Source organism: Manacus candei, unplaced genomic scaffold (genome assembly GCF_025592945.1).
Source record: "Manacus candei isolate 608988 ecotype Guabito, Panama unplaced genomic scaffold, ASM2559294v1 h1tg000048l, whole genome shotgun sequence".
Lineage (NCBI taxonomy): Eukaryota > Metazoa > Chordata > Aves > Passeriformes > Pipridae > Manacus > Manacus candei.
Window position 1 is genome coordinate 6,761,089 of NW_026138096.1, and position 25,795 is coordinate 6,786,883.

Genomic DNA, 25,795 nt, shown 5'->3' on the forward strand with positions numbered 1-25,795 from the left:
CAAAGTGGATAAATTTAGGTGGTGCTCAGAAGTCCATTAGGTAAATTCAACCTCAAAGTCTATTTTAAGAATAATTTTAACACAGAAATATGAATTAATTTGGTTGTCATCTAGGTTAAAAGACATTCAAATGAGTAATTTTGCTAAACAACATTGCTACATATGTGAGAGGTGAGCCAAAAGATTCTTAAGTTTCAAAGACCCGGCTCATTAAGTTTCCACCTGAAGTTAGCTTTAATCTCTAGCTTCTATCTGAAGTCCCTTAAGATTGATTTCTCTCTAATGACTTCCACGCACATGCTCAGCAGCTGGAGTCAGGTTGTGTGGATCCCTGCGTGGAACAGGCTGACCAGCAGATGTCCCCAGATTCTAAGTAATCACAGTTAAAGCTTCCAAAATCTTCAGTGCCCTTTTGCACGTTCCAAAGGATGAAGCACCGGAGGCTACAAATGCTCTCGCTGCTTCCTCACACACATTCTTGTAAAAACTAAAGTTCTGAACCAGGGAATACTTGACTGCTGACACAAAGCACCTTTATTGTCATAGAAAAAGTGTCTGGATATTGATTCACTTTTTATGACATGCTGCCTATTGATTGATTGTCCTTTGTTTTATTTTCAAAAGCACTGTAATTTTCTTTCCCCTAGAACAGCAACACTCCCCCTTCCCAAATAGCACCTGTAACACTTTTTCCTGGAGGTTCAGACAGAGGAAGCAAGACTTTTTCCAAACTAGTAGCAATTAGTTTTAACTTGGATAGTACCAAATTCATAAACTGTTTTTGCTCACCAAATGCTTTTACATTTCCCAACAAACTCCTTTAAAGCTAAGGAGCTTGCAGGAGGCTGAAGACACAAAGGTTGCTTTGTGGTGAAGGAATGAAGAGAGGCAGCTTAGTGAGGGGTATAGGAGACAGACTGAGCCATGTGTTCTAGCTGTGACTTTCTTCCCTACCAACACCAGAAATTTAACTTTGTTTGATTTGGCATTAAACAGACTAGTACATAGGAGCAAGAGGGCTTGGAGAAAAGTGTGTAAGTGACTGCAGATTTGTTTGGAACCCTTCTACCTGTTTCTGGAGGGATGAGGGGATTACCTTGCTCCATCTGATGACCAGAATGCCAGATTTCTCAGCGTTGCTTACATGAAAATTTGCTTCTTGAGGGGACTGAAAACTAATTCCTTTAACTTCATGGTTAGAAGAGTCTAACAGTATCTAACACAGCTACAAAAAGAGCATTAAAATGCACACCCACGAAATTAAAGATGACCACACAAAATGAGGTGAACTGGCACTGAAAGTTTTTATCTGTTTCAGAAATCTATACATTTAGATACAAAACGGCATTAACACAAAAATTTACATATTTTCAACTCTTGTATTACACAAGTAAAGAAAGTGTTATGTTGTAGATGTATGTGTACAATATAAAAATCTTCTGAGTGTATGGGTGGAAAAAAAATCTGAATAGAGCCCCAAAGAGAACATACTGTAAATATGACTGTCATGACACAATGAAGTCAATTATTCCCAGACAGAGATAAATTTACTTTCTAAACAGTGTATGTGAATACTGTAAGAAACTTGAACTTGTTCTGATATACATATATGTATTTGCCAAAAATGTTTTTTAAATGCTGTCTTGGCTGAGCCCTCTTTAGAGTCGATCATGTCAGAGTAGTGAATCACAGGGATATGAATTTAAAATAAAAGGAATTAGAAACTTAAGATATTCAACGAAATCTGAATTTTGAGTACTTAATATACACATAAACCCTATTAGAACAGGAACAGAGATCAAAAGATTGATATTGTGTATGTCTGTGTCTCTTGCAAAATATGGAGGCAGAGTTTCTTGCCTCCATTCCTGTGTATGATCCTCATACTACATCTGTTAGTAAGGAAAATTCCTTAGGGACTAAATCCTGGTTTATTGTTTTTGTAAACAGAAAATTCTTATTCGGTGATGGTTTTTTATGTTTTTAAAGTTGTGGCAATCTAGTGGTAACAACATTAAAATGGGCATGTGTAAACTTTGAAAAGGTAACAGAAAAAAAGAAGTTTGTGGATATAGACTCAGACTGAGATGCCACAACTGTACCAGCTGGATAGTACCTGACAGTGATTACTGCAGACACTGTACTCGGAAGGTACACGTATGTATGAGGTGGCTTAAAAAAAAGCCAGATTTCCTGATCATCTTTACCCATAGTAAATCAAATAGTTTGCACAGAAGTCTTCATTATTTACATGTCAACTATACAAGTAATACAAAAGAATATCTCAGTTGAGCACCAGTGCTGACTTTAGGAGCACTACCTTCAAGTCAGAGTATTAGTATTCCCTGTCACAAGTAAATTCTGATATACGTCCACAAGTTTCCATTTTCTGGATCAGTTGTATTCAGTCCACTTCTTTGTTCATGCCCATCTTTGACATTCCAAGATTAGTGATAGCAGCAGTTTTATAAAAAGTCTGGGTATCCTGGACAGCTTTCCCAGCATAACCAGTTCGGATCTTTTTGAAAGAAAAGACCATCAAATCCACGGATCTGGATTGTAAGGTTTTACCAAGAGTTCTTTACATGGCGTTTATATACAATTCATGTGAGAATAAATGGTGGGAACAGACTCAGTTTGTGTGTGCAAACAGCAGGATGTCCAGCAGTGGCAGGAGTCCACAGTGGGGTGTCAGTGAACTAGGGCTGTCATGTCACCTTGGTTTGGAGTAACCATAAGGACACCGAAGCATCAGGCTGTCATGACTAGGTAAGACATGAGTGCTGTAGTATTCAACCAAACTTCCCATGTTCAAAAACATGATGTCTGAATCCAGGTAAAACTTGTCATCCTGTTGTAGAACAAAAACCATATGTAATCACTGACAGTAATGTTTCCAACTCATTGTTTAAAGAGAAAAAGCCAAAACCCCATCATCAGAATTAAAGAAGTTCTTTCAAACATATGACTGCCCTGCAAACTAGTCAGTCACACAAATAAGTCCATATTAAACTCAGGAATTTAATATTCCATCCTTTAGGATTCAACTGGAGCTGAAATTTAGATGTGAACATTTACAGTTTATCTTTCATGTGATACACCAACTAGACAGCCCAGATCTGAATACTCAGACTCTCACCCTAGACAAGATATTTGTAAATCAGCTGATTTTTACTTTCAGGAACGACAACAAGTTTAGACTTTAACTTACTAATTCCAATATATACCTATATGCACCCACATTTTATACACACACACACACATATATATAATATACACATGCACACAGAGTGCAGCAACTAACCTTTTCAAAGATTCTGTAGTTTCTCACTTTTCCTGAAGGTTCATCCCATACAACCAATACCTTGAAGAAGAAAAATGCAACATATTCAGTCTATGCTACCAAGCTCTTCTAAGTCAATGTATTATTGAGGAATCAATTAAAATTCAGCCTAAAAAAAAAAAAAAATCTCCGACAGGACAGCAATTGTCTCAGATTTTCTTGCTTTAAGAAAAGAGCCCATCTAAATTATTAAGTACTTTGTCATACATAAGATATAGTATGTCTCAATCAAGAAGTTTTTTGGGGGGTAGATTCAGCAATTGCAAGTTACCTTTCCAGGCTTAGTAGATGAGTTCCTAATACAGTACAATCCATTTTGCGGTTGTCCTTGTGGGCTACTAGCTTTAAATATCCTAAAAAGAATAAGCAATTACATATATTAGCATTTTATGGTTCAGATAAGTTAAGTGCCTACAGTCCTAAAATTCTTTTTTACAAATCTCTATATCAGTTGTAATAATTCATAGTAGATCATCACTGAAAGAATGTCACTGTTCTAACATCCAAACCAGCAGTGCAGCACAGAAGATCTGGCTTTCTGGCCTCATCTACTTTCCTGGCAGAACAACCTTCCCCAAATGGAGCAAAATCACGTTGCATTCTCATCTATCAATTGATACACGAGCACTGAACTAACTTCCCTAAGAAGGGATTTCCATATTAAATACTTGTAGTGTGTTTTTAAACACAAGTTGTACCTATCAAAATTATCTTTGGACTACTGCTCAGTACAGGTTTTGGTAGGACTTCCAAGTAACTATTTTAAAAGTCACATTTTTACCTTTCAACTTCGAAGGATTCAGAGGTATTAAGAAATATTGAAGCAGGCAGCCCAACCTGTAAAAAATAGGAAGAAAATAAAATCACCGTGTAAGTCAATGACAACTAAATACATGAACAACTTGTTATGCAAATAAGTTACAGTCATCACTATCTGAAATTATTAATGGTGATTTAATCAATACTTTATGCTTTTTTCTCCTTTATATCCAGTATTAAAATCCAGAACTTATCAAGGCATTCTCAAAGAGGTTCAAAAAGAAATTAAAAAAAAAAATTACACAGCACTGTGCTTTCAGAAAGCTATTCTTTTCCTGGAATAATGTATTTAAAACAATTGCCAAAAGTATACATGAGCAAGGAAAAAAATATTCTTTGAGAATGGATCATCTGTTTAATCTTACTTTTTCATAGTCATCATCAGAGTTATCATCATCAGGTTGGCTTGGCTTGGAGGGTAGTGCTGGTTTTTCAAATGAAAAGCTTCTAAAACTCTGTCCATCTGGTGGTGATCTCCTGGAAGAAACAGAACGAAAACTGAAGGATATGTCATCAGGAAAACAGAACAAATTTACACAAAACACTGAAGGGATAGTAAACCTAGAACAGAAATTTCAGTTTAGCCCCCAAATCATAGAACAGTTTGGGTTGGAAGGCGAACTTAAGGATCATCTCGTTCCAACCCCCCTTCCACTCAACCAGGTTGCTCAGAGCCCCATCCAACCTGACCTTGAACACTTCCATGCTCCAAAACTTCTCTGGACAACCTATTCCAGCAGCTCACCACCCTCACAGTAAAAAAATTAATTCCTAATATCTAATCTAAACTTACACCTTCCCTCTTTCAGTTTAAAGCCCTACCCCCTTGTCCTATCACTACATGCCCTTGTGAAAAATCCCTCTCCAGCTCTCTTGTAGCCCCTTTAGGTACTGGAAGGTGCTGGAAGGTCTCCCTGGAGCCTCCTCTTCTCCAGGCTGAACAACCCCAACTCCCCCAAGCCTGTCTTCACAGGAGAGGTGCTCCAGCCCTCCAATCAACTTAGTGGCCTCCTCTGGACCAGTTTCAACAGGCCAACACACCTTTCTTGTGATGGAGGCCCCAGAGCTGGAAGGCAAAATAATTTGAGTAATCATGGATTAATTTAGGTAGGAAGAGACCTCTAGAGGTCATTTAGTTCAAGCTCCTGCACAAAAGAGGTCCAACCAGATCAGTTAGCTCAGGAAGATATAACCAATCAAGTTTTGAGTATCTCCAAGCATGAAGATTCCACAGCTACCTCTTGTTCTGGTGTTTCACCATCCACATGGTAAAAAGTTTTTCCTAATACCTACCTGTAATTTCCCAAATTGTGACTTCTGCCTGTTGCCTTTAATCCCAAAACACTGCAGACCTAGGAGGTCTTGCTCTGTCTTGCCATACCCACCCACTAAGTAGTAGCAGGTACCAGTGATCTCCCATCGGTCTTCCTAAAGGTTGAATGAATCCAGTTCTCTCAGCCTCTCCTCACTTATGTGCTACAGCCCAAATATCTTGGTGGCCTGACATGGGACTCACTCCAGTCTGTCAGTGTCTTCCTTGTATTTTGTCTTTAAAGAGTGTATTACTTGTTCTTCAGAGCTGCTGAATGATCCAATAGACAAAAATATTTTCATCTGATTCACCACCATAACTAGTTCCACATCCCTTACTGAAGTTGATCTTAATATAAAATGGAACACATCTCCTATCTCCACAGAAGCCTAAAATTGTTTCTCTAGTTCCTTGAGGTTCTGACATAAAGTCTTCTTATTCACTGCAATCAAAGGCTATTAAGGCTTTGAGAGTCACCTGAAAACAAATGAACTATAAAATTTTGGTGTAATTATGTGTTTTGGTTTATCAACTATTTCTTTCTGAACTATTTCTGAAACTAAATTCATTATAGAATTTTCAAATAACAAACACAGGCAAAAAAAGCACAACACTGAGGAAGAGAGGGATGGTGCAGGGAAGAGAAACAGGTATCACTATGAATCTGAGAAATATGACTGTCTACTAGTTAGCTAATACACAATGGAAAAACATAATAGTGCATTGTGTTTTCATACTTACTGTAACTGGGGACATGAAGACTTCTCTGCTCTAGGCTTGATTCCAGGGGGTTGGTGGCTTGGCACAGGTGGCTTTGGGAGTACTGGTGGCACAAACAGTCCAGGTTTACCATGTTCTCTTGGCACTTTCAGCTCCACTGGTTTTTCAGTGAGCTGTGACAGCTTGGGTTTATTGGCTGGTAGTGGAGGAGGAGTTCGCGGTGAAAGGTTTAAGTTTTTTAGCTTCTCGCATCCTTCTGGAAGAGCAAGGACTTGGGCTGGAGGCAGAGGGTCTGGAGGCAATGGGTGAGATTCTTTGACACACACAGGCTTCTTGAAAACAGGCAAAGGGGGCACAGGGGGCAACTGTTCACTAAGTCTCCGGCTTGAGGACTGAACCTTTAGATTAGGTTCAGCTCGGCACTGCAACTGCGGCTCTCTCGCGGTTACGGGATCCTCTAGTTTGATATCAGGTAAGCTCCTCTTAGGGGGTGGGGGTGGTGCTGGTGCTGTAGGTTTGCCAGCATAGGAATTTGCCCTTGCTTCTGTGTAGGCAGCTTTTCTGACATGAGGAACGGGTGGAGGTGGGTATGCTGGGGGCAGCACCATATCTGCAGAAAGAAGACATCCAAAAGCATGACACTCTGAGGGGAAATACAGTATGTCAACAAACAACACTTTTCACATTAATTTTCTATGTGATTTATGGTATTTCACTGGTATCTGGTCTGACAGTACCCAAAAGGCTGGATAAGCATTTAACTTTCAGCATAGTTCTTCATGTTATAGGCAGTAAACTCCTGCTATTTTTATTCAGGCATGGCCTGTGATGATTTAGCAAAGGCTTTTCTCTTTGCTAAAAATAAAGAAAAAACAGACTACATTAAAAGCATTAGTCCTGCTCCAAACTGATGGCCAGATGCAGGTCATCCAGGGCAGGAGGCCTGCAAGCATGTTCTGCTTTCTGTAAATGGTTACTGCTGTTACTATAAACTTCTGACCCTAAATACCTCTCAAGATTAGATACGTCTGCATTACTTCAGTTATTTTACCACTTGCAATGTTTTAGTTATGACCAAAGCAAAATAATAACCTGGCATTCCATGTGAACATTGCCTTCTCTGGGGGCCTTTCATAAAGGGAATCAAAGAAATCACATACCATCTTTGACTATGTCACAAGTATCTGGCTGCAAGTAGGACTCATCCTCTTCCTCCTGGTCGTAATCTGCAGATAAAAATAAGTGTGTGAGACTCTGATAAGTAGTCCTGGAACCAACAAAGAGTATCAACTACTTAGGGCTCTTTAATAAACAAATATTTTTCAGAATTTTTTTTAAAGAGGTAAAAAAAATAATTAATAATTTCGGTCCACCCCTCTGCTATCTAGAATAGGTGTTTCCTTAAATTTTAATGTCAATTAAGAAAGCTATCACTTACAACAGGGGGAGATGAAGTACACTAAATATGAAATTTTTTCCCAACTTTTAAGTTAAAAAGTCTAGTGCTATAGCCTTCCTGAGAAAAATTCTAATCAGTTGCAGAGACACAACTGCATGGATGCGTTGGCAAAACCACTTGGAAAAAATATAATCCCCAAAACTTAACCCTAACACAGAAACATTTATGATTTTGCAATATGGAAGCCTAAGCAAGCCTAGTGATCTACAATTAACTCTGTACCTTGCTCTGGCAACAAAAAAAAATGCACCACAACAAATGGCTTAAGTGGTTTCAATGTTGCCTCTAATTGTAAATCAGAATAATCAAGACAAGAAAAACATGTTACTTCTAGGCAGTACTTTCTCATTGATTATAAGAGGAGTCTCAAGAACAGTATGAGAGGAATGCACTAAAAAGAGAAAAAGGTAAGAATAGAAGAACTGATTTTTATCAGATAATTTTCCTAATTTAAACTCCTACTAGGCCTCTTACCATAATTCATCTTGCATACAAACCTTCCCTCCCATAAACACAGAAGGACTAAACTACGATCCTACATGAAATGCTGATGAGTTGGTTTTCCTCTGCTTTGCAGCAATTGAACCGGATTTCCCAACAAGACTCAGTCCTGCCTTTTTGTCTTAGTCAAGAAAAATAGTCAGGAATTTCCTTTCAGGAAATGAGAGTACTCGCTCCCATCAACCCTGCCCTTAGAAATCTGAAAGGGAAGATGAGAAAAGGCCTAGTAAAGGATTTCTGTTGAAAATCCTGAGGCAAGGTTTCTCATATTGGATTTTACTAATACATTTCTTGACCAGAAGTCAGTTGCTGAAATATGTTGTGAGTGCCTTCCGGACAGGCTCTCTGTCATGTCCTCACTTCTAACTAACCTCCTTGAAAGATCTGAATTTCTTTATTTTTACTAACAGAATATCTGCTCCTGATTTAAAAGTACAACAGCTATACACCTTGTAAAAAAAACAGTTGCAAAATGGATCAGTTTGCTTAAGTTACGGGAATAATTCCTGCAGAATCCAGAAGACATAAATAAACAAATAAAGAAGTCTTATTTATCAGCGCCTGATTTGTCACCTTCATTATCTGCTGAATGATGAGAATACTTGATATCAATGGGACGTTCTACTGAGCCATAGAAACTGTCTGCATCAGAACCAGAGTCACTGCAAAAAAAAAAAGACAGAGTATCTTCTGTTTAGCAGGGCTCTAGCACTGGAAAAGAATGTTGGAAAAGCAGAAGCCATCTGTTCCTATTTCCCAATTAACAGTCTTATATGTTGCTGCTGTCTTTTAAAAAGATTGTATTGCACAAAGCTGACATTTAAAGCTCTCTTAGTAAAAAGATTTATTTTTGTCTCGGTGTTCTTTAAAGTATGAATTAGGAAGGGCCTTCCTTCTTGGGTCTTACTCTTCCTGTTCTTATTCAACAGCAAGTTACTTGTAGGTGCGAAAAGCCTAAACCACCACTGTCAAGAGCTAGTGCAAAAGTGATAAAAACCTAATAAAGATTAAGGGTTTATACCTGAATTCTGTTATTGTTTCTTTCTTCTCATGGTAGTGATCAATTTCTCTCCTCAAGGACAGCATCCAATTCTAAACAAAAATAAAAATACAACATTCAACACAACCATCTTGAAATTATTAAACACAGAGGTATCTGTCCTCTGTAAGAACAGAGCAACTGTGCAGGGAACACACACTGAAATAGTATATATCCATGACTTTATATTGAAAGGACTCAGTCAAATGTTTTGACTGCCTAAAATGCTGTAAGAACATACTGAAATATTAAATTTTCAGTTTTCAAGTTTCAAGCTGTTATTTCCAAAACCAGGTACCTATTTGTAGTATGTTCATGGGCAAGAGATTTCACTGAACAGCTTTCATACTTTATCAAAGGTTTAAACATATAAATATTTGTTCCTTGGCTAAAAATAAATATGAAATATTTATGGAATATGGAGAAACATATGCTATCTAGTATGACACTTACAGCCATTCCCTAAATTACAAGTTGAACTAACACCAACTTAGTAGTTAAAACTTCAGACATGATTTTCAGAGGAACCCAAAGAACAAGGTATACAAATTTCAGCGACAGCTGCATTGCCAGTTCATTTAGATTTTAGGGAAGTCCAAGATTTGCTTTCCACTTCAAGGAAAATTATGTTGTAAAAGAAGAAGAAAGTTACCTTTCTTTCATCTTCAGAAGAAGCTGAAAAAAACCACGTCCTGTGCTTCTTGCTTATGTGAACTAACTTGAAAGGAAACACATTACTTGATGTTGTCTCCTCAGCTGCCCGCATAACCCTGAGAAACACAGCAATCAATACAGAAACACCTTAATCTATAAAGTTAATGCTGCTGAGCGAGTCAGAAAGCTCTGACAGAAAGCAGTTATACTGGCCAGTTTTGCCTGATGAAAAATAACCCCCAAGCCCAGGAAAACACCCCAGAAATCCCCATATGTGCACTGGTAGTACTTCTCCATTTAAGTGGTAGAAAGGACAATGCAAGAGCTCTGACAGGAGGAAGAGCACTCATTCGACCACCAGCCAGAATGATGAACGGATGCTTTGACGTGTCCAAGAGTTTTAGTGAACTGCATTAATTCACAAGTGTCACACACAGTAAGAAGTATTTAGGGTGCTTGTGGTCCTTCTTTCAGAAAGGCACCATTTCAGAGGACAAATCAAAACATATGCTTCCCATGAAAAAAAGGAAAATTAGGAAAACTAATATTAAAAGTTAACTTAATAATTTTGTCACTTTTCCCTCATAAACACTTTCTTGCACTTTTTTTACTATTTTAAAACAAACATAACTCAACTTCTTTCTTTTTTTGTGTGTATACGGAATTTCCTCATTTGAGATTCCTCTGGGAAAAAAAATAAAAACCCCTTCATGCAACTACCCAGTTGAATAATTCTTTCATTTCAAATTCTTTTTCAATAATGTTTCCCTCTGTGCATAATACTGAGGCCTGGTCCCTATTCCAACCAAGGTCTCCACAAGGTTGCTAGAATGCAGATATATAAAAAGCAATAACACAGTCTCTAGCATTTACAAATTCCGTGGTGTTTTTCATATTAATGTGGATTACAGGAGTTAGTGTCACAACCACGTTACACCATGAGTTTCTTCTACAAATTAATCTTGAGTTTTTAATTAACTACAATGTTTACAAGTGCATTCCCCTAAAATATGCCACTGTTGTGCTCAGTTAGAAAAGCTGTCACAGTCTAAGAAAAGATAATTCCTTATTCCAGAAGTCTGAGAACATTATACAGTACAATAATAACAAATTGCACTGATATTTCTCTACATTCCCTCTCTCATTAAACCTTTCTTAGCAATTTCCTAAGGTTGGATTGGACTTCCATTAGTAGGCCTTGTAGGTCTGCTGCACTCAGACTCTGACAGGACTGGCTAACCTGAAAGCCATATATTTTCGTCTTCAACTTGCAAAGCAAATATTAAGATTTAAAACATGTAGCAAAACGAGTAAGACATCCTGCACGTGCATTCTCTTATTTATCACTCTGTAGTTCAAACAGTTTTGACACTAGAGTTGCTGAATCAGTAACTCCATAAATTTTCCTTTCTGATTCCTTTCTAGTTTTTTGATGATCATCGAAATCCCTACAGAACAAAGATCATTTGTCTGAAAGAATCCACAGCTATCTGCACAAGCATTAAGTCAACAACAAGAGTAAGCCCATTGCAATTCATACAGCTTTACTGGTCAAATTACAGAACATGAAGGCTACCCACTTGCCAAGCACTGGAAATGTCATATACACAATTTGAAAGGAATACTTCTCTTGGAATCCAAGATCAATGCTTAACCCAAAGAACAGATGTAGCTGTATTTAACTTAGTTGGAAATTAAGCCCATAGTCTCTTGCATTAACTACAAGGAGTTTGGGTGTTAAACAAGTTTTTGACACTCACCTGTTGTAACCTTTCAAAGAAAAGGCACCCTGGGGAGATGCAGATGTGCTGCTTTTAAAATAGTAGATACATCCCTCGTGGATAATCACAAATCTCAATGGCCCTGAAGAGATAAAAAGTGAACAAAACATGAATCCAAGGGCAGTACAATAACTAGAACTTGGGTAGAATTACTGCTTAAGATTTTAGTAACCTTATTAATCATTATAAATGAGCACGAACTAGTTAAGGGACAGCTTGCTGATGATCAATCACATGGTAAAGCTGTCTATTCACAGAGTTTCAGGAGCATTTGATTCCCTCATTTGAGAGGCAGCTGATCTGAAAACTTCAAAAGCAGCCTCAGAGACTGCAGGTCTGACCTCCATCTGTGCTCCTTTACTAGCAGGATAAACAATAGGGGGAAGGTAGCTACAGGCTACAAATACTTATTTACATCCATCCCAAAACCATGATGGTATCTCTTCTTTCACCTTAAGTACATAATGCTGTCAATAAAATGATGTTCTATTTTCTTTTTTGAAAGGGGCCAAGACTCCTTCCTATATAAAAGGCAGTAATCTTTGTCCTTAACTATATATGTATAGCTTCAATATAAACAGGAATAGCATATGAATAGCACACAAATAAAGCCAAAACCTGAAGTTTTCTCCATGTAAACAGACTGATTTCAAAAGAAATTACTGGTTTTAAGTACAGCCCAATGTTGGCAGTGAGAAAATTTCCATTTCACAACAGCAACAGGAGTTGGGATATTTTTCCAGTACAGATTAACCAACTGGAAAAAAAAGCTGAGTACTCATTTCTTTTAGAAAAGAGTATTTGAAATTGATACTTATCCTAGGAATCTGTCTTGAAAAATCTTACTTGTGAAGGACTTGACAAGAAATTTAAACAAGCAAAATAAACAACAACATTTGTTATTTAAGATTTACAGTTCCAAAACAATTAAAGGAGAAATCTTTCAGTAGGGGTCTTTCATACATATGTTCAGGTAAAACTGTATTCCAGTACAAAGTAAGTGGAAGAACAGCTTCAATAAAGAGTCTGCTAACATGATATGTGTTAGAGGCCCCAGAGGCAAGCATTTAAAACACCTAATTTAGTTAATACTCATTCGACTTACACTTCAAGATCTGCAGCTGGGTGCCTCCTTTTTTATGAAGATACCCCGATTTGGTCACTCCTCCAGGCATTGTCAGAAGGTTTTGTGCTCCAATTGCCTTCATTGGGACTGGCCAGACCTGCTCCTGCGAGGCCATCATTCTGCAATTTTGAAGAGTTAAAAGCAGTTTAAAACTTCTATTTTACTTTAAAGAGTGAGTACTGAGAAACAAAGCTTGTTTCCTTAAACAAGCTTTCCAAACAACTAACGTGGTTCAGCACTCAAGAATGTAGCACAGACGGGTGTTCAAAGATTCCAGGAACTTTGCAATGTATAAAAAACTGTGGTGCAAAAAGTCCCGATTTATTTTTGTACAGCTCTCAGGAGTGATTGACAGCAGTTGAAACAATGGAAGAGTGCTTAGTAAACGTTATTTAAGTATTTCTGTGTTAAAAATGCTCCAGATAACACTGCCAGACTTAATCAGGCAGGTGACTAGAAAGAAAATTGGTTTCTCCTCCCAGTGCTACACCACCACACATGTAAATACAATGTCATTTTCTGTACAATGAGGGACTCAAGCCCAAGTTTAATAACTGAAGTATCTAATACTACCTACTCCTGATATTTACATGTTTTATTCTGAATGAAAAGATTAGTATATAATCTCATACCAGATATTATATTATATGCCACAATATCCTGTGCAAATGAAGTTCATCTCAGATTGCTGCAGGCTTCCATTTAATTTATATACCAACCATTAATGCCATGCTCCAAGCTCCTTTGCAGTTACCACTCTTTCTGCTGTCATCTTAAACCAAAAAGATTAGTTTCTTAGGTAGCAGCTTTTTCTGATATATAACTATGAGCCCTCTTTTTCTTCAAATGGTGACAGAACTAGGCTAAAAATCCTACTGGGTAATAGAGAAAAGAAATCATGCATGGACTGAATGGGAATTTTGACCTAGACGTAAAAGGGTCTTTTATCTTCAGGCGTAGGGCTAGAGACCTTTGCTGGTAAAAGGCAAACTAATGAAGTTCCAGTTAATTAATTTCTGATCAAGGAATGATGGTTTAGAACTGATAAGCTTTCAGTGGAGGACTGAAATCTAACGGATCTTGTTTGCTTCTCCTTTACCCAAAAAGGACAGTAAGGGAGGTCAACAGGGAGGCTCAGCACAGAATCCAAGAGCCTCAGCACAATGCCCTGCCCAAGCACTTTTCCCTCCAGCCTAAGATGGCAACTGAAGTTCCTATACTGAACAGAACGAGGAAGTGTTGCAGTTTTTTTGAGGGATTAAGTGCAACAGCAGAGCACACATCCATTGAATATGTGTTAGGAAAAAGAGAAACGCCCGGCAATGGATCTTTAGGTGGATCAGCATAGGATTCAGATCTAACTGCTTGCCCTTGCTGATGATGTGTTTGTGGGAAAGGGTAGAAGTTCCTAGTAATTTCTACCAGGAGAATTTGAACTAAACTAAATTCTTCAGGCAGCCTAAAACACTTAATCACAAAAATTAGGTTTTGGTCCCCAGTGTTACGATGCAGGCACAACCAGAGGAGGCAGGACCCAAGGCTCTAGAAAGGCTTTCACAGCAGACACATTAAGGCATCATGGTTTCCAAATTTTCCCCCATGACTTTCCTCCTCACCAAAAGCTAAGTTACTTTTGTTGTATTCAGCTGTATCCTTCCTTCTGCTGCTTCCTCCATGTTCTTATTAAATGACTGAGATCTTTCCAAGCTGAGTTGTTCCTTCCTCTTCCTCCCCCGCAGTGAAATGTCTAGCACCAGCAATGTATTAACAGGTCCAAGAAGGGGCTACTCACATACTTAAAGCTTTTAAGAACAGTAGTAAAACAAAGAATAGCAGCAGAAGTTAACACCCCGCCCCAGCAAATCCTTCAAATTGTTACTCCACATCTTGCAGAAAAGTCTAAGTGAGGGAAATGGAGAGTGTTACCCAGCTGGCTGCTGACACTGCAGCACTGCTAAGAGTAATTTCCTTGAAATAAGGAATGCAAAGGCAAGTCCTAGGCCAAATTCTTCTTTTAAGATGTGCTCATCAACATTCAAACATTAAAAATTAATTTATGATTATTTCAGTCTGTTTCTAGTTCTGTTCAGAGAGAAAAGATTAAGTGAAAGTGGAATCTTTTCATTCAGATAAATACACTCTGATGACACTTTTCTTGAACTAGCTCTAACTTTAGTCTCAATGCCATCCAACAGTTTCAAGTTCATCATGGCTCTTGAAATCCTGTGTGCCTCTACTACAAAGACCAGAACAAGAAAGGACTTAAGTACATAGAGTATGGTGTAAAACTGTTTCAGTGTTATGTACTTAAGTTGAAAAGCTATCAGAAGAGGCAGAGTTAAATGTTTCAGAGAGGTTACCCAAAACAACCAGTAAGCTGAAATTTCTAGGAAGCCAAAGTCAAACACCGGGAACAAGTGTGTGACACCCTAGGTAAATACAGAAAACAGAAATATTTGTCTAGGTCACACTGGCCTTCTGTACAGGAGTACACCAGTCAGACTACTCACTAAAGCATGCCTGGATGGACATTTTCTTCCCCACCTGAAAAGCCAGAATTTCAGGCAGACAGGAAAAAAATAAAATAAAAATAAAATAAAATAAATCACAGAAGCAGAGGAGCAAGCAGAGGGAAAAAAAAAATAAAGCCACTTCTACAGTGTGATGACTACAGGATTTAACTGAGGGGAAAGGACAGCAGAGTATCAGGTTCTGCTTCCTCTATCTACATTCATTTCTTTCTTCTGACTACTTACAATAAAACAGTCCTGAGAATAGAGAGCAAAACTTAGAACTTCTCCAATCCAGCTAACTGAATAAAAGGAGACATGGCTGAACTCCATGCAACCAAGTACACATTACTTGAGCTAAAGAGCCCACCTAATACACCAGGCTTTTCAAGAGATTTAGAAGCTGCTAAGCCTATTATCTGGATTTCATTGTGGCTTATAGCACTCCCCATCATATCTTTAGCTCCTCAAGCACTTTCATTTGCTGGCACACTGCAGACACCTTAGGGAGGACTTTCGTATTCGGAGTTGAAATCTTTGAGTTAGGCTTCTAAAATCCATTTAAGTACTTGAAATCTAGTCCCAGGCAGATTTTTCTCCTTTTCTTGACTGCAGAAAACAACTCTGTAAGGACGGATGACGCTGTTTTGCATCATGCTGCTGGGAGAAAGCTGTCAAAACTATGTAACTTCAGGATCTTCATTGCAGGGGTGGGAGAGAGGAAGGAAAAATGGAAGCTCTTAAAGATTTTTCTGGTTTTAGTATCTACAGTCTTTAGCTCACTGAATTGGTTCCTTCTGTTCTTGATATTCCTCTTATAATTTTTAAAATACATTACCTGAAGAACAGATCAATGTTGCATTACCAGGTATGCACAATAGCAAGCACTGAAGTCACTGCAGAGCCTGTTAACTTTGGCATCATTGAGAATAGAAAGATATTTCCAAGTTGTTTCTGATGCAGTTATATTCTTGCACTACAAGCCAAAGATCCCAGCACACATTTTCACTCCTGGTGCATAAGCAGAGTCTCTTCCATGGAGCTGACAAGGAAGTTACCAGGAAGGGCCCACAATGTGCAACTAGAGCTAAGACAAAGCTGTCTCTGACAGTGGTCCTCTGCTACAAACAAAAGGCAACATCACCCATGCAGTATTTGGTTGAAAGCTTCTAGTAAATAGCCACACACATTATTCTTCTTCCCACTCACCTAGGAACCAGATGCATTCACATCTGTGAGGCAATTTTAACATATCCTCTCAGTTAGAATAGCAAGATTGGAGGCTAGGGCATAATTTTACAGGCTAAAAGTCCTTCCATGAGTAAAAGTAAAATTCTGCCACATTAAAATCTGGATTACATTATAGAAGAGCATTTATCCCTCTTGGCCTTAAGAGCTATTGGCATTTAGCCCAATTAAAGCAAGTACAAGCTGATTCAATTAAGGATTGCATCTGGAAAAGCCACAAGTCCTCAGTCTTGCTTAACTTCAGCAGAACACATGGCAGATATGATCATCTCCACATCTTGCAGTATATAGGCGTGAAAAAAACATTACCCTCATCTCTGAAACTACAGCTGCCAAAAGCTGTATTAAAAGTTCTCACTTGTTATAATAATATTTATGGTCGGTCCTGGAGCCCAGTTTGGTCATGCTGGAAAAAATAAAAAGCAGTCTCCAAAGCTGCTTTAAACCTGAAGTTTTAACAACTACCTCTATACCAATTGTGTCTGAGAACTTTTAAAACTCTGTAGTATCTCATAACCTCTAGTCTATAAATTCTGTTTTGAAAGTAAAACCTAACAAAGCCATATGCTAGTTTCCTTCTGAATATATAACTTACATACAACATGACATATATAATCCATAACTTATAGAGCTGAATGTATTCCTCCTATTATGCAGAGGGAGACTGAAGTCTCTACAAAACGCTTTACCAAAACAGAGGCAGCATTGCATACTGCAAAACTGTAAAATGAAAGCTTCCCCTAGAGTGCTCTCATCGATTCTGAGCAAAAATGAGTTCTCTGATTCAACCACCTAAACATTTACCAGCTGTTCCCAAGGCTGCTTTCTGCAGAATTTTCAAGTCTCTTGTCCACTTATTCTCCAGTACTTCTGAAATACTCTTCCATATCTCTCCCAGTTTTTTGGCTACACATTCCATTTCTTAATACTTAACAGCCCCTTTCACAATAGTTTCTCAGAAAGATTAATAGCACAGTACAAGCACTGTGAAGTCAAATAAATCTTACAAGACAAAGGGAACAGAGAACTAAGCCTGACTGAGATACACTGTTTTGAGTAAGTTTACTCTGTTTAACTTGCTTCAACTTGCTTTTGTTTTCTGGCAAAAGTTTTCAACCAACACCCTCCAATTATTTATCCTTTAATTTTCTGCATGAGTTAAAAGTATTTTACCCCAGAGACCATATTCTACTCTCAGTTGTAGCCTGCTCTCTACCTTAAAGAGAAAAGATGACAGAAATACAAGCCACAGAAAGCACTAACCTGGTGACCTTGCCAGATCGACACATAGTTTTCCTGCTGGCAGTTTCACCGAAAGATTGTTTCCTTTGTGATGACAAAGCCATTAATAACTTGTGACCCCCCTCAGGCATGACAGGAACATCCCTGCGCTTCACCCTGCCGTGGGTACTGCCCGGCTGAACGTGCCGGCGAAGCTGCTGTGCAGTCCACACAAAAGGGAAAGAAACCCTGCCCCAACCGCTTGTGCATCTGCACTGAGCTGGGGCCAAAAGTGACGCCGAGGCAATGACTTGTTTCCTCTGCTACTTCCTGTTTCCCCCAGTGTCAGTGGGCAGCACTGTCTTTGTCAGATTTCCCGGCTTCCCGAAGAGGTTATAAATCAAGTCCTGCATACCTCAAAGCTCTGCCAGACATCGAGCTAGAAAGCAGAGGGGATTTTCCAGCGCTCACTTTTCTTCCTACTCACCTTTCAATCAACCACTTTCCTATGGGAGACAAAGAAAGTCCTCCTCTTTCCTTACAGTGTTCTCAGGCTCTCACAATGGCAGAGGCACAGGTCAGAAACGCTGCCTGTGCTTCTGAAGAGCTTGTGCCTCAGGTACCTGCACTGCACCACAGAACTGTGACGAGTATTTCATGTTTTCTCCCCCATAGTTGGAGCTTGTTCTTTCCCTCCTCAACCCAAGAAAAATCAAAACAGTCATTTTGAAAGACTTTGAGGCATAGATGTGCTTTAGAGCAAGTCTTGCCTGTACATTGCCACAAAAGACAATAAAATTCAAATTCAAGAGGCTTGCAAAGCACAATTCTACAGGATGAATATCACCAACTGATGATAAATAAATGTCATTGTTTTTACACTTATTTTCATATGGAGTTTTAAAAAGGATTCAAGTGTTTCACTGATTTGTCTGGAATTAAACAACATCATAGGCGAGAAAGTTCAAATAAGACAAAACCAACTAGCAAGTTTCTGAATGATGGACAAAAGTGTAAGTACGTTAAGCAAAGTTTACTTCATGTATTTTTAGGGAAATGGATGTGAATCTGTATCCTAAAATAGAAGGAAGAAGAAGTCTCTATACAACATCATCTCTTTCCATAAACTACCCAACAGTCAAAGCACAAAAGAAAATAACATTTCAGGTACTGGTCATGGCTGTATCAGCTAGAAAAGCAGTTCTCTCACCATAGAGCATCCATCTGCATCCCTTCCACAGCCATGCTCTATAGGAAGGGGAAGCCTTATTTGCTGCAATATCAGTTACCCCCTTAGACTTTAATTATTAACACACACTGCTTTAAAGTATTTTTTTCCTCTCTAAGTTCTCTACCTAAGCATACTCTTCTAGGCTTGCATTAGCATCTTTGAAAGTTTTATCTCTGCCTCAGTAATAAAACTACAATCAAAATTACAGCATTTGAGTGTATGTAACACTGGAAAAAAAACTTCAGTTCCTCTTTCCCTTTTCTGCTGTGACACACTTAAGTCTTGGATCTTCCCTCCAAACTCTACAACTTATAGTACCATGCTCTTTGGCCTCAATAAATTAAGTCTTCTTTATCCAACACATGTTCCTGATATACTGCTTTTCCACTCTAACCTTTCTGATGCTGTCCCCTTCCTTTCCTCATTTCGGCACTCAAATGCAGCTGGACTTTTCATTTCAAGTTCCAAGATCCCATTTTGTCTTCTCTGGTGATTTCCAACACTATCAAGATGGTCCCAGAGTCAAAATAGAAACCATTTCACACACACAGGTTGATGTTCCACCAAGGGACAGCACAAATTTAGATGCTTTACAGTTTTGGCAGAATGAAAATTTAGCTTAATTTCTAAACCAAACATTCATCAGAAGGATTGCATTTCAAAATTGCAAACAAGAAGCCTGAAGAGACATGAAAGCTTTATGGATTTGATTGATACATCTGTCAGAGAAGTGAAAGAGTATTAAATATATCCTTCACAAAGTAAAATTTTGTTATGCATGGACCTTTGGTATATGGTTTTCAGACCACTAACCTTCATTTGTCCCCACAAAAGTTAGTCATGAGGAGCAGCCTTGCACCAAGCTAGCCTAGGGAGAATTCCACTCCAAAGGAGTTGCCTCATTTCTTTAACATTATAAGACATCACTCAGATAGCCTTAAAAGGAACAACCAAAGCATCTGGAACCAATATTTGGATTTCAATCCAGCAGGGCCACTGTCCCAGGAAGTCAGCCAATCCTCTCTGCCATTGTTAGGAACAGCTCTTGTTGGCAGAAGAAAGCAATCCTACTTATCATTAGTTAATGGAACACAAGAGCAGTAAAACACCGGTATAAATTCACCAGTCTCGCTGCAGGGCTGAGCTGTCTCTGCAGCAAGAGCTTCCTCTTGCCGACAAATTTACAGGAAACTGCAAGAATGGACTGCAAATAAAAGCAGCCCAGGAAGAGCAGAGCAACAGGCGAGGCAGGGAAATGAACAAAGCAACAAAAAAAATTAAAACAGCATGAAACCCACTGTCTTTCAGCTGCAGCAAGAGGTCAGCTCAGTAGTCATGTTCCACTGAGAATAACGTAAGGTTCACACATTATATATTTCCATAAAAGCCTACAGTATAGGAAGGCATTAAGGAAGGTCACATTCTGTTAATCCTTCACTGACTTTAACAAGCTTGGATCAGGAGTAGACTATTAGAAGTCTTATTATTTTATTAATTCTACCAAAGTAGTTTAGTCCCAAGTAGATCACAGGGGAAACCTCCACTGTATTGAGAGATGATATATTTGTCAACTGTATGTTTCACAGCTGCAGATTGTAAAGGAGCAAGTGTAAATCACTCGCCTGAATCCTTCATCTACTAAGTAAGGCAATCTTGTGAAAATGCAAATTACTACGCATCAGAATTACTTCTGCTGGGTGAACTGCAGCATTATCACACAAAAAAAATAAATCTGCAACAAAGGGCAGAAATGAGGCCAAAATTTCCAAAAATCCTCTTTCAATGCCAAAAGAATTCCTATTCCTTAAACTTCAACTATCATTCCTTCCTTTGGCTTACTTCAGAAGAGCTGAAGAAGTCCTAATATTTCTACTTCTTTATTATGTGTAGTAAAAAAGTAGCTGAAATCTTGACAATATATATTCAATCTAAACCCAAGAAACACTTCAGATCAAAAAGCTTCCAAATTGCTACTTATACCCCTCTGGCTCTTGAACTCTGAACATCCGTAGACATATCGTTGGCTTGGAACTTCAAAATAAGCCCAGCAGCAGTGGTCTGCAATAAATAAGCCATACCTCAGAGAAAGAGCCTATCAATGTTAAAATAAAGCCAGAACTTTTCGTGATTGTGTCACCAAAGAGCTTGGCACACGCCCCAGAAGATGATATCACAACTTTGATTTTGGGATATGGTTAATGTTCAGTTTGTCAAACGCCTGTAAAACAATGTACAGTCACAAAGTATTTGCAGTACATGCATAGTTTCTAAAAAAGCAAATTAGACCGTAAAGCTGGAAGACAAGAACCTTCTGCAAACTCAGAATAAGAACATTATCATTTAACAGATTCTCTTATATCAGCTAACCTTGAAAAATATGGCAAGATTTTATAATAATATATTGTAGGGTCCCTCACTACTAGAAAGATATTGAGATCCTGGAGCATGTCAGGAGAAGGACAATGAGGCTGGAGCAAAAGTCCTATGAGGAGGGAGTTGGGATTGTTTAGCTTGGAGAAAAGGAGGCTCAGGGGGAACCTTATCACCCTCTGCAACTATCTGACAGGAGGCTGTAGCCAGGTGGGGGGCAGTCTCTTCTACCTGGTAACAAGTGATAGGACAAGAGGAAATGGCCTCAAGTTGCACCAGAGGAGGTTTAGATTGTGTATTAGAAAAAGTTTCTTCACAGAAAGGGTTATCAGGCATTGGAACAGGCTGCACAGGAAAGTGGAGTCATCATCCCTGAAGGTATTTAACTACATGTAGATGTGACACTTGAGGACATGGGTTAGTGGTGAACACAGTGTTGGTGCAAGGTTGACATTGGACTTGATGATCTTAGAGGTCTTTTCCAAACAGAATAGTTCTACAAAACAAGGATTGAATTAAAATCAGTACAGTTATTTCAGCATAATTTTCTATGTTGGCAATTTTTTTATGTGTAGTTTTTCAAGTTAAGTTTAAAGGATTCCTACTGAATCAAAAGCCCCCCCCTCCCCCCCACTGTAAAGGAGCTTTCACCCAGCAAGGTAACTGGGTCAAGTCTATGCCAGTCAGACCACACCTGTAAAATCTGGTACAAGTAACACTTAAAGCAGAATGCAAGTTCTTAAAGTATTTTGCTGCTTTTCTTTTTTTTTGTGTGTGTTTTTGGATTTTTTGGTTGGGTGGGTTTTTTTGAGTGTTTTTTATTTTTAAAAATAAATTCAGTCACATTACCAAGACTCGACTTTCATTTACTATTCAAATTAGATGGACACATTCATTGTTCCTGTTACCCATATACAAGGTCCATGTAAAAAAGACTGTAAATGCTGCTATGGTTGTGATCAGCTTCTATCTTTCATCAGTGCTTGGAGAACAATTTAAACTGGAACATAGATTAAAAAAAAAAAAAAAATCACGTAACTGAGCAGAAGTACAAACATGATTGCCAAAGTCCCATTCCTGCAGACAGCTACAAAGGGAGTTCCCCAAATATACATAGACACTGAAAGTGGGACTTTCCACAAGTGATTTATTTCCTTGGCAGATGTTTTTGATTCCAAGATGTTACTGTTCAAACAGTTTTACTGCAAGGCTGGTTTGTGATGAACTGTATACAGTTCTATCACTAAGGTACTCATAGCTGATAAATTAGGAAGCATTGTTGGACTCCAAAACAACTTCTGCTTAGATGTCAAAACAGCTTTAAGCATTTAAGCTGGCAGACCACTGAACTTTGGTAAAAGCAACACCTAAATAAAGGCTTTCAGAAATTTATAAGAAGGAGACAAATATCCATTCTGTCCATATCTGGCAGGTACATTTACCCAGCAGACATCTTGCCATATAAAGTTAAGTCTGTTGTTAGGAAATATTTTTTCCTGTTCTCTTACAATTTTACTTAAATTGATTTCAAGTACATCAAGAGTCCAAGGGGAAAAAAAAAAAGAAAGGTGAAAAACCCACCTCAGCAGCCTACACTTGAGTTCACCATTTTCTACCATTTTCTGGTACTAAAGCCTTCTGGCAAGACATACAACATCCATCAGTTCATTGTATACTGTGCTTGTAAAAGACTAAGATAACTTAGGCCCAAGACTATCAATGCCAGTTAAAAGAGTATTTTGTGTGAATGCATATGCAAATCAACGAAAATATTACTGAATACAAGCCATTTTAAAGCATTCCTGTCATAGGATACTAAAACCAACAAAACCACATAAAGCTTATAGAGAAAGTCCTTTTGAATGTTTATCAGCAAAACCCTGCAATGAGTAAATTCATAATCTCTCTTGCTGACCCCAATAACAAGCAACTAATTGAATCCTAAAGAAATGCAGCAAGCCCTGCTTTAGAGGCAGCATTTGGTCCTGTCATCTGAGAGTCCTTCAAGCCTGTGTGTCCCTCTCCTGGTGAACTGCAGCAATCTCGTAGTTATGAAAATGTACCTGCTGCAGCCAGCACCAAAGGGGAAGCTCAACTTCTGCCAGACCCTGGAAAAACAAAACAAACCAAACATTTTCTACTTTTATTTTGCTTGGAAAGAGACTATGTGATACAACTTAAAGACACAGTGTAACTGTGTCACTCCATACTTCACTGCTGTACAACACACTAGGTGGTATGGGTTTTGAAAGAACTATGCAGTGAAGCATCTCAGAGGTTGCTGTTTTCATACTTGGAAACTCTGACTATGAACCAGAATATCAGAATAAGTTAACAACCATGCAAGTGTAATTTATAGAATTAGAAGGCCCAACTGGGCTGTATTGCTAATGGACTGTCCCCACCTCCAGCAGCTTTGAAGCTCCTGGTGCTGAAAACCTCATGCAAGTGAGTAGGTGTACCAGAAACACGGATTCTTTACTCTGATTCCAATGATTGTTCCCCTTAAAATCATGATACAAACTTCTTCATCCATTTCCAAAGGATGTTGTAAAATGGAAGCATTTTGCCACTCCTTCCTCACAAAACTCTACATCAAAGGACTGAAACAGGTAGGAGCACAGTTTAGAATAACCAGCATTTAAGGTTACTGTGAATTTCACCACTTTGGTAAATATTACCTTTGAGTTTTGATGGGATCTTGTTTTGTTTTGTTTTTTAATGAGCACCAGAAAGAAAAAAATCTCTCTAAGATCATGCTTACTTTCTACAAAAGCTGAATTTAATTACGAACACCACATCATGTGTAGTTGGGATTTTAAGTAAAGATTTTTAAATTAAAACAAATGTGCACCACAAAACTGGGTCAGAAAGAGAGCAGTAAACAGTTCTAATTTGGAGGACATCAGAGGAAACGGTCAATTAATATCACTTAACCATGAAAATGTATAATCACATGCTTCTTCTACAAGACAATTTGGACATTGGCCTTTTATATTATCGTTTCTTCACAGAAATCACTACTTGCTTCAGAATTATGACCAAAAGGAAAAAAATTCATTCCCCTTCAATCTTGTTTAAATGAACTCTAAGAGCAAGGATTAGCCTGACATTGACCTATGTCTCCAAAGCTGTAGAGTTGCATTCAAAGGGAAAAAAAAGAAAAACAAACAAAGAACAGAAAAAAAAGAAAAAAGGCATAGTGCATCTTGCTTACTGCACAGCAAGTGAGAAACTGGAAACACAGAAATCCATCTCAGATCCCAAGATTTCAGCTTCTGGTATTTCAAAATGACACCAGTAAGCCCCTGAGCTGCAAGTTCTTTGGCTGGAAGAATATTCTGTATCTGTGCCCAGTTCTTACACTTTTCAGCTAGCACTCCTCAGATCTGACTCCACACAGCTATTCCTATTCCTGGCCTCAGTGACTTTTCACCTCCAAAACTTACTTTTCTTTATTACAAACAAAAAAGAAACACACACACACACATATATAAAAATACATATATATTTAATTCTTCAAGAAATGGTGTATTTTACAAACTTCAGCAACCCTTCTTCTTGGCAGGATAAACTACAAAGAATACATGGCCTTTGTGCACCATTCTTTGTTGTACTGTTTTCTTGAAAAGCTCTTTTAAAACAGTGCAGCCAGACTCTTTACAGAGATGAATTGACTATGACAGAAGGGCTTCCTTCTTCATGACCTCCAAAATCTTATGTTTTGTGCACTGCCTAGAACTAATAGTCATTATGTCCAAGGAGTCTGTACAGCATTCTTTCATTTCCAAGTTTTGTTCCTACACAGAATTCATATGGACCATACAACATTTCCAGCAAAAGCTTTTACAATATTTACACAGTCTCTTCCTGCTATACATACCCTAGGTAATCTTAAGGCATTCTAAATACAAGTCACTTGTTGTACACAATGAAGAGTTGAAGCTGGATTTCACTTGCACAAAGAAAATTTAGGAATTTGGGTCAATGGCATTAGTCCTGTTTCAACCTAAGTAATCAAACCTGACATCTTTGTCTAGTAAACACAGCAGCATTTCACCCAGACCCAAGCCAAACGACACATCGTACATGTCACAGATCCATTGATTCAGCTGTGTGCATTACAGCCACCACAAAATAAAAGGTCTTCAAAAGCTGAACTTCAAGGAAAAAGTGCTCTTTCTGCACACTTTAAAAATATTTAATGCTATTTGTGATATTTTATTTTGTATTTGAAACCATACAGACTGATACACAACATCCTCTAAAAAACTGCACATAGTAACTATATCAGAGTACAGCTGTACTGCAATACAGTCTAACAAGGAGTCTTATTCTCCAGGACTCACCATTCATTTGCTATTTTGGCTGTTCTACAGAACACTACCATCAAAGTACAGCTGCACTTTGATAACACATTTATATCCACAGCCATAAAACGAACTCTCAGCTTTAGAGGTG

The 25,795-nt window shown here is 38.3% G+C and overlaps 1 protein-coding gene across 6 annotated transcripts in view; it reads right to left on the reverse strand.

Annotated features, from left to right (window-relative positions):
* Positions 1-1,285: 1,285 nt before the first annotated feature.
* The window catches only part of SH3BP2 (SH3 domain binding protein 2), a 36,001-nt gene continuing 11,491 nt past the window's right edge, over positions 1,286-25,795 (reverse strand). For 4 of the 6 annotated variants that reach the window (XM_051798360.1, XM_051798356.1, XM_051798357.1 and 1 more), the window contains exons 2-13: positions 12,734-12,873; positions 11,608-11,710; positions 9,846-9,963; positions 9,176-9,246; positions 8,728-8,816; positions 7,355-7,420; positions 6,216-6,804; positions 4,528-4,639; positions 4,125-4,180; positions 3,615-3,696; positions 3,305-3,364; positions 1,286-2,851 (exon numbers count right to left, since the gene is read on the reverse strand). In XM_051798360.1, coding sequence (XP_051654320.1) covers positions 2,714-2,851; positions 3,305-3,364; positions 3,615-3,696; positions 4,125-4,180; positions 4,528-4,639; positions 6,216-6,804; positions 7,355-7,420; positions 8,728-8,816; positions 9,176-9,246; positions 9,846-9,963; positions 11,608-11,710; positions 12,734-12,872 — 1,623 coding nt within the window. In that variant the 5' untranslated portion in view covers position 12,873 and the 3' untranslated portion in view covers positions 1,286-2,713. Of the gene's footprint in view, positions 2,852-3,304; positions 3,365-3,614; positions 3,697-4,124; positions 4,181-4,527; positions 4,640-6,215; positions 6,805-7,354; positions 7,421-8,727; positions 8,817-9,175; positions 9,247-9,845; positions 9,964-11,607; positions 11,711-12,733; positions 12,874-17,775; positions 19,319-23,397; positions 24,393-25,795 lie in introns of those variants that run through there. The other 2 variants (XM_051798355.1, XM_051798354.1) reach the window with 2 other exon arrangements.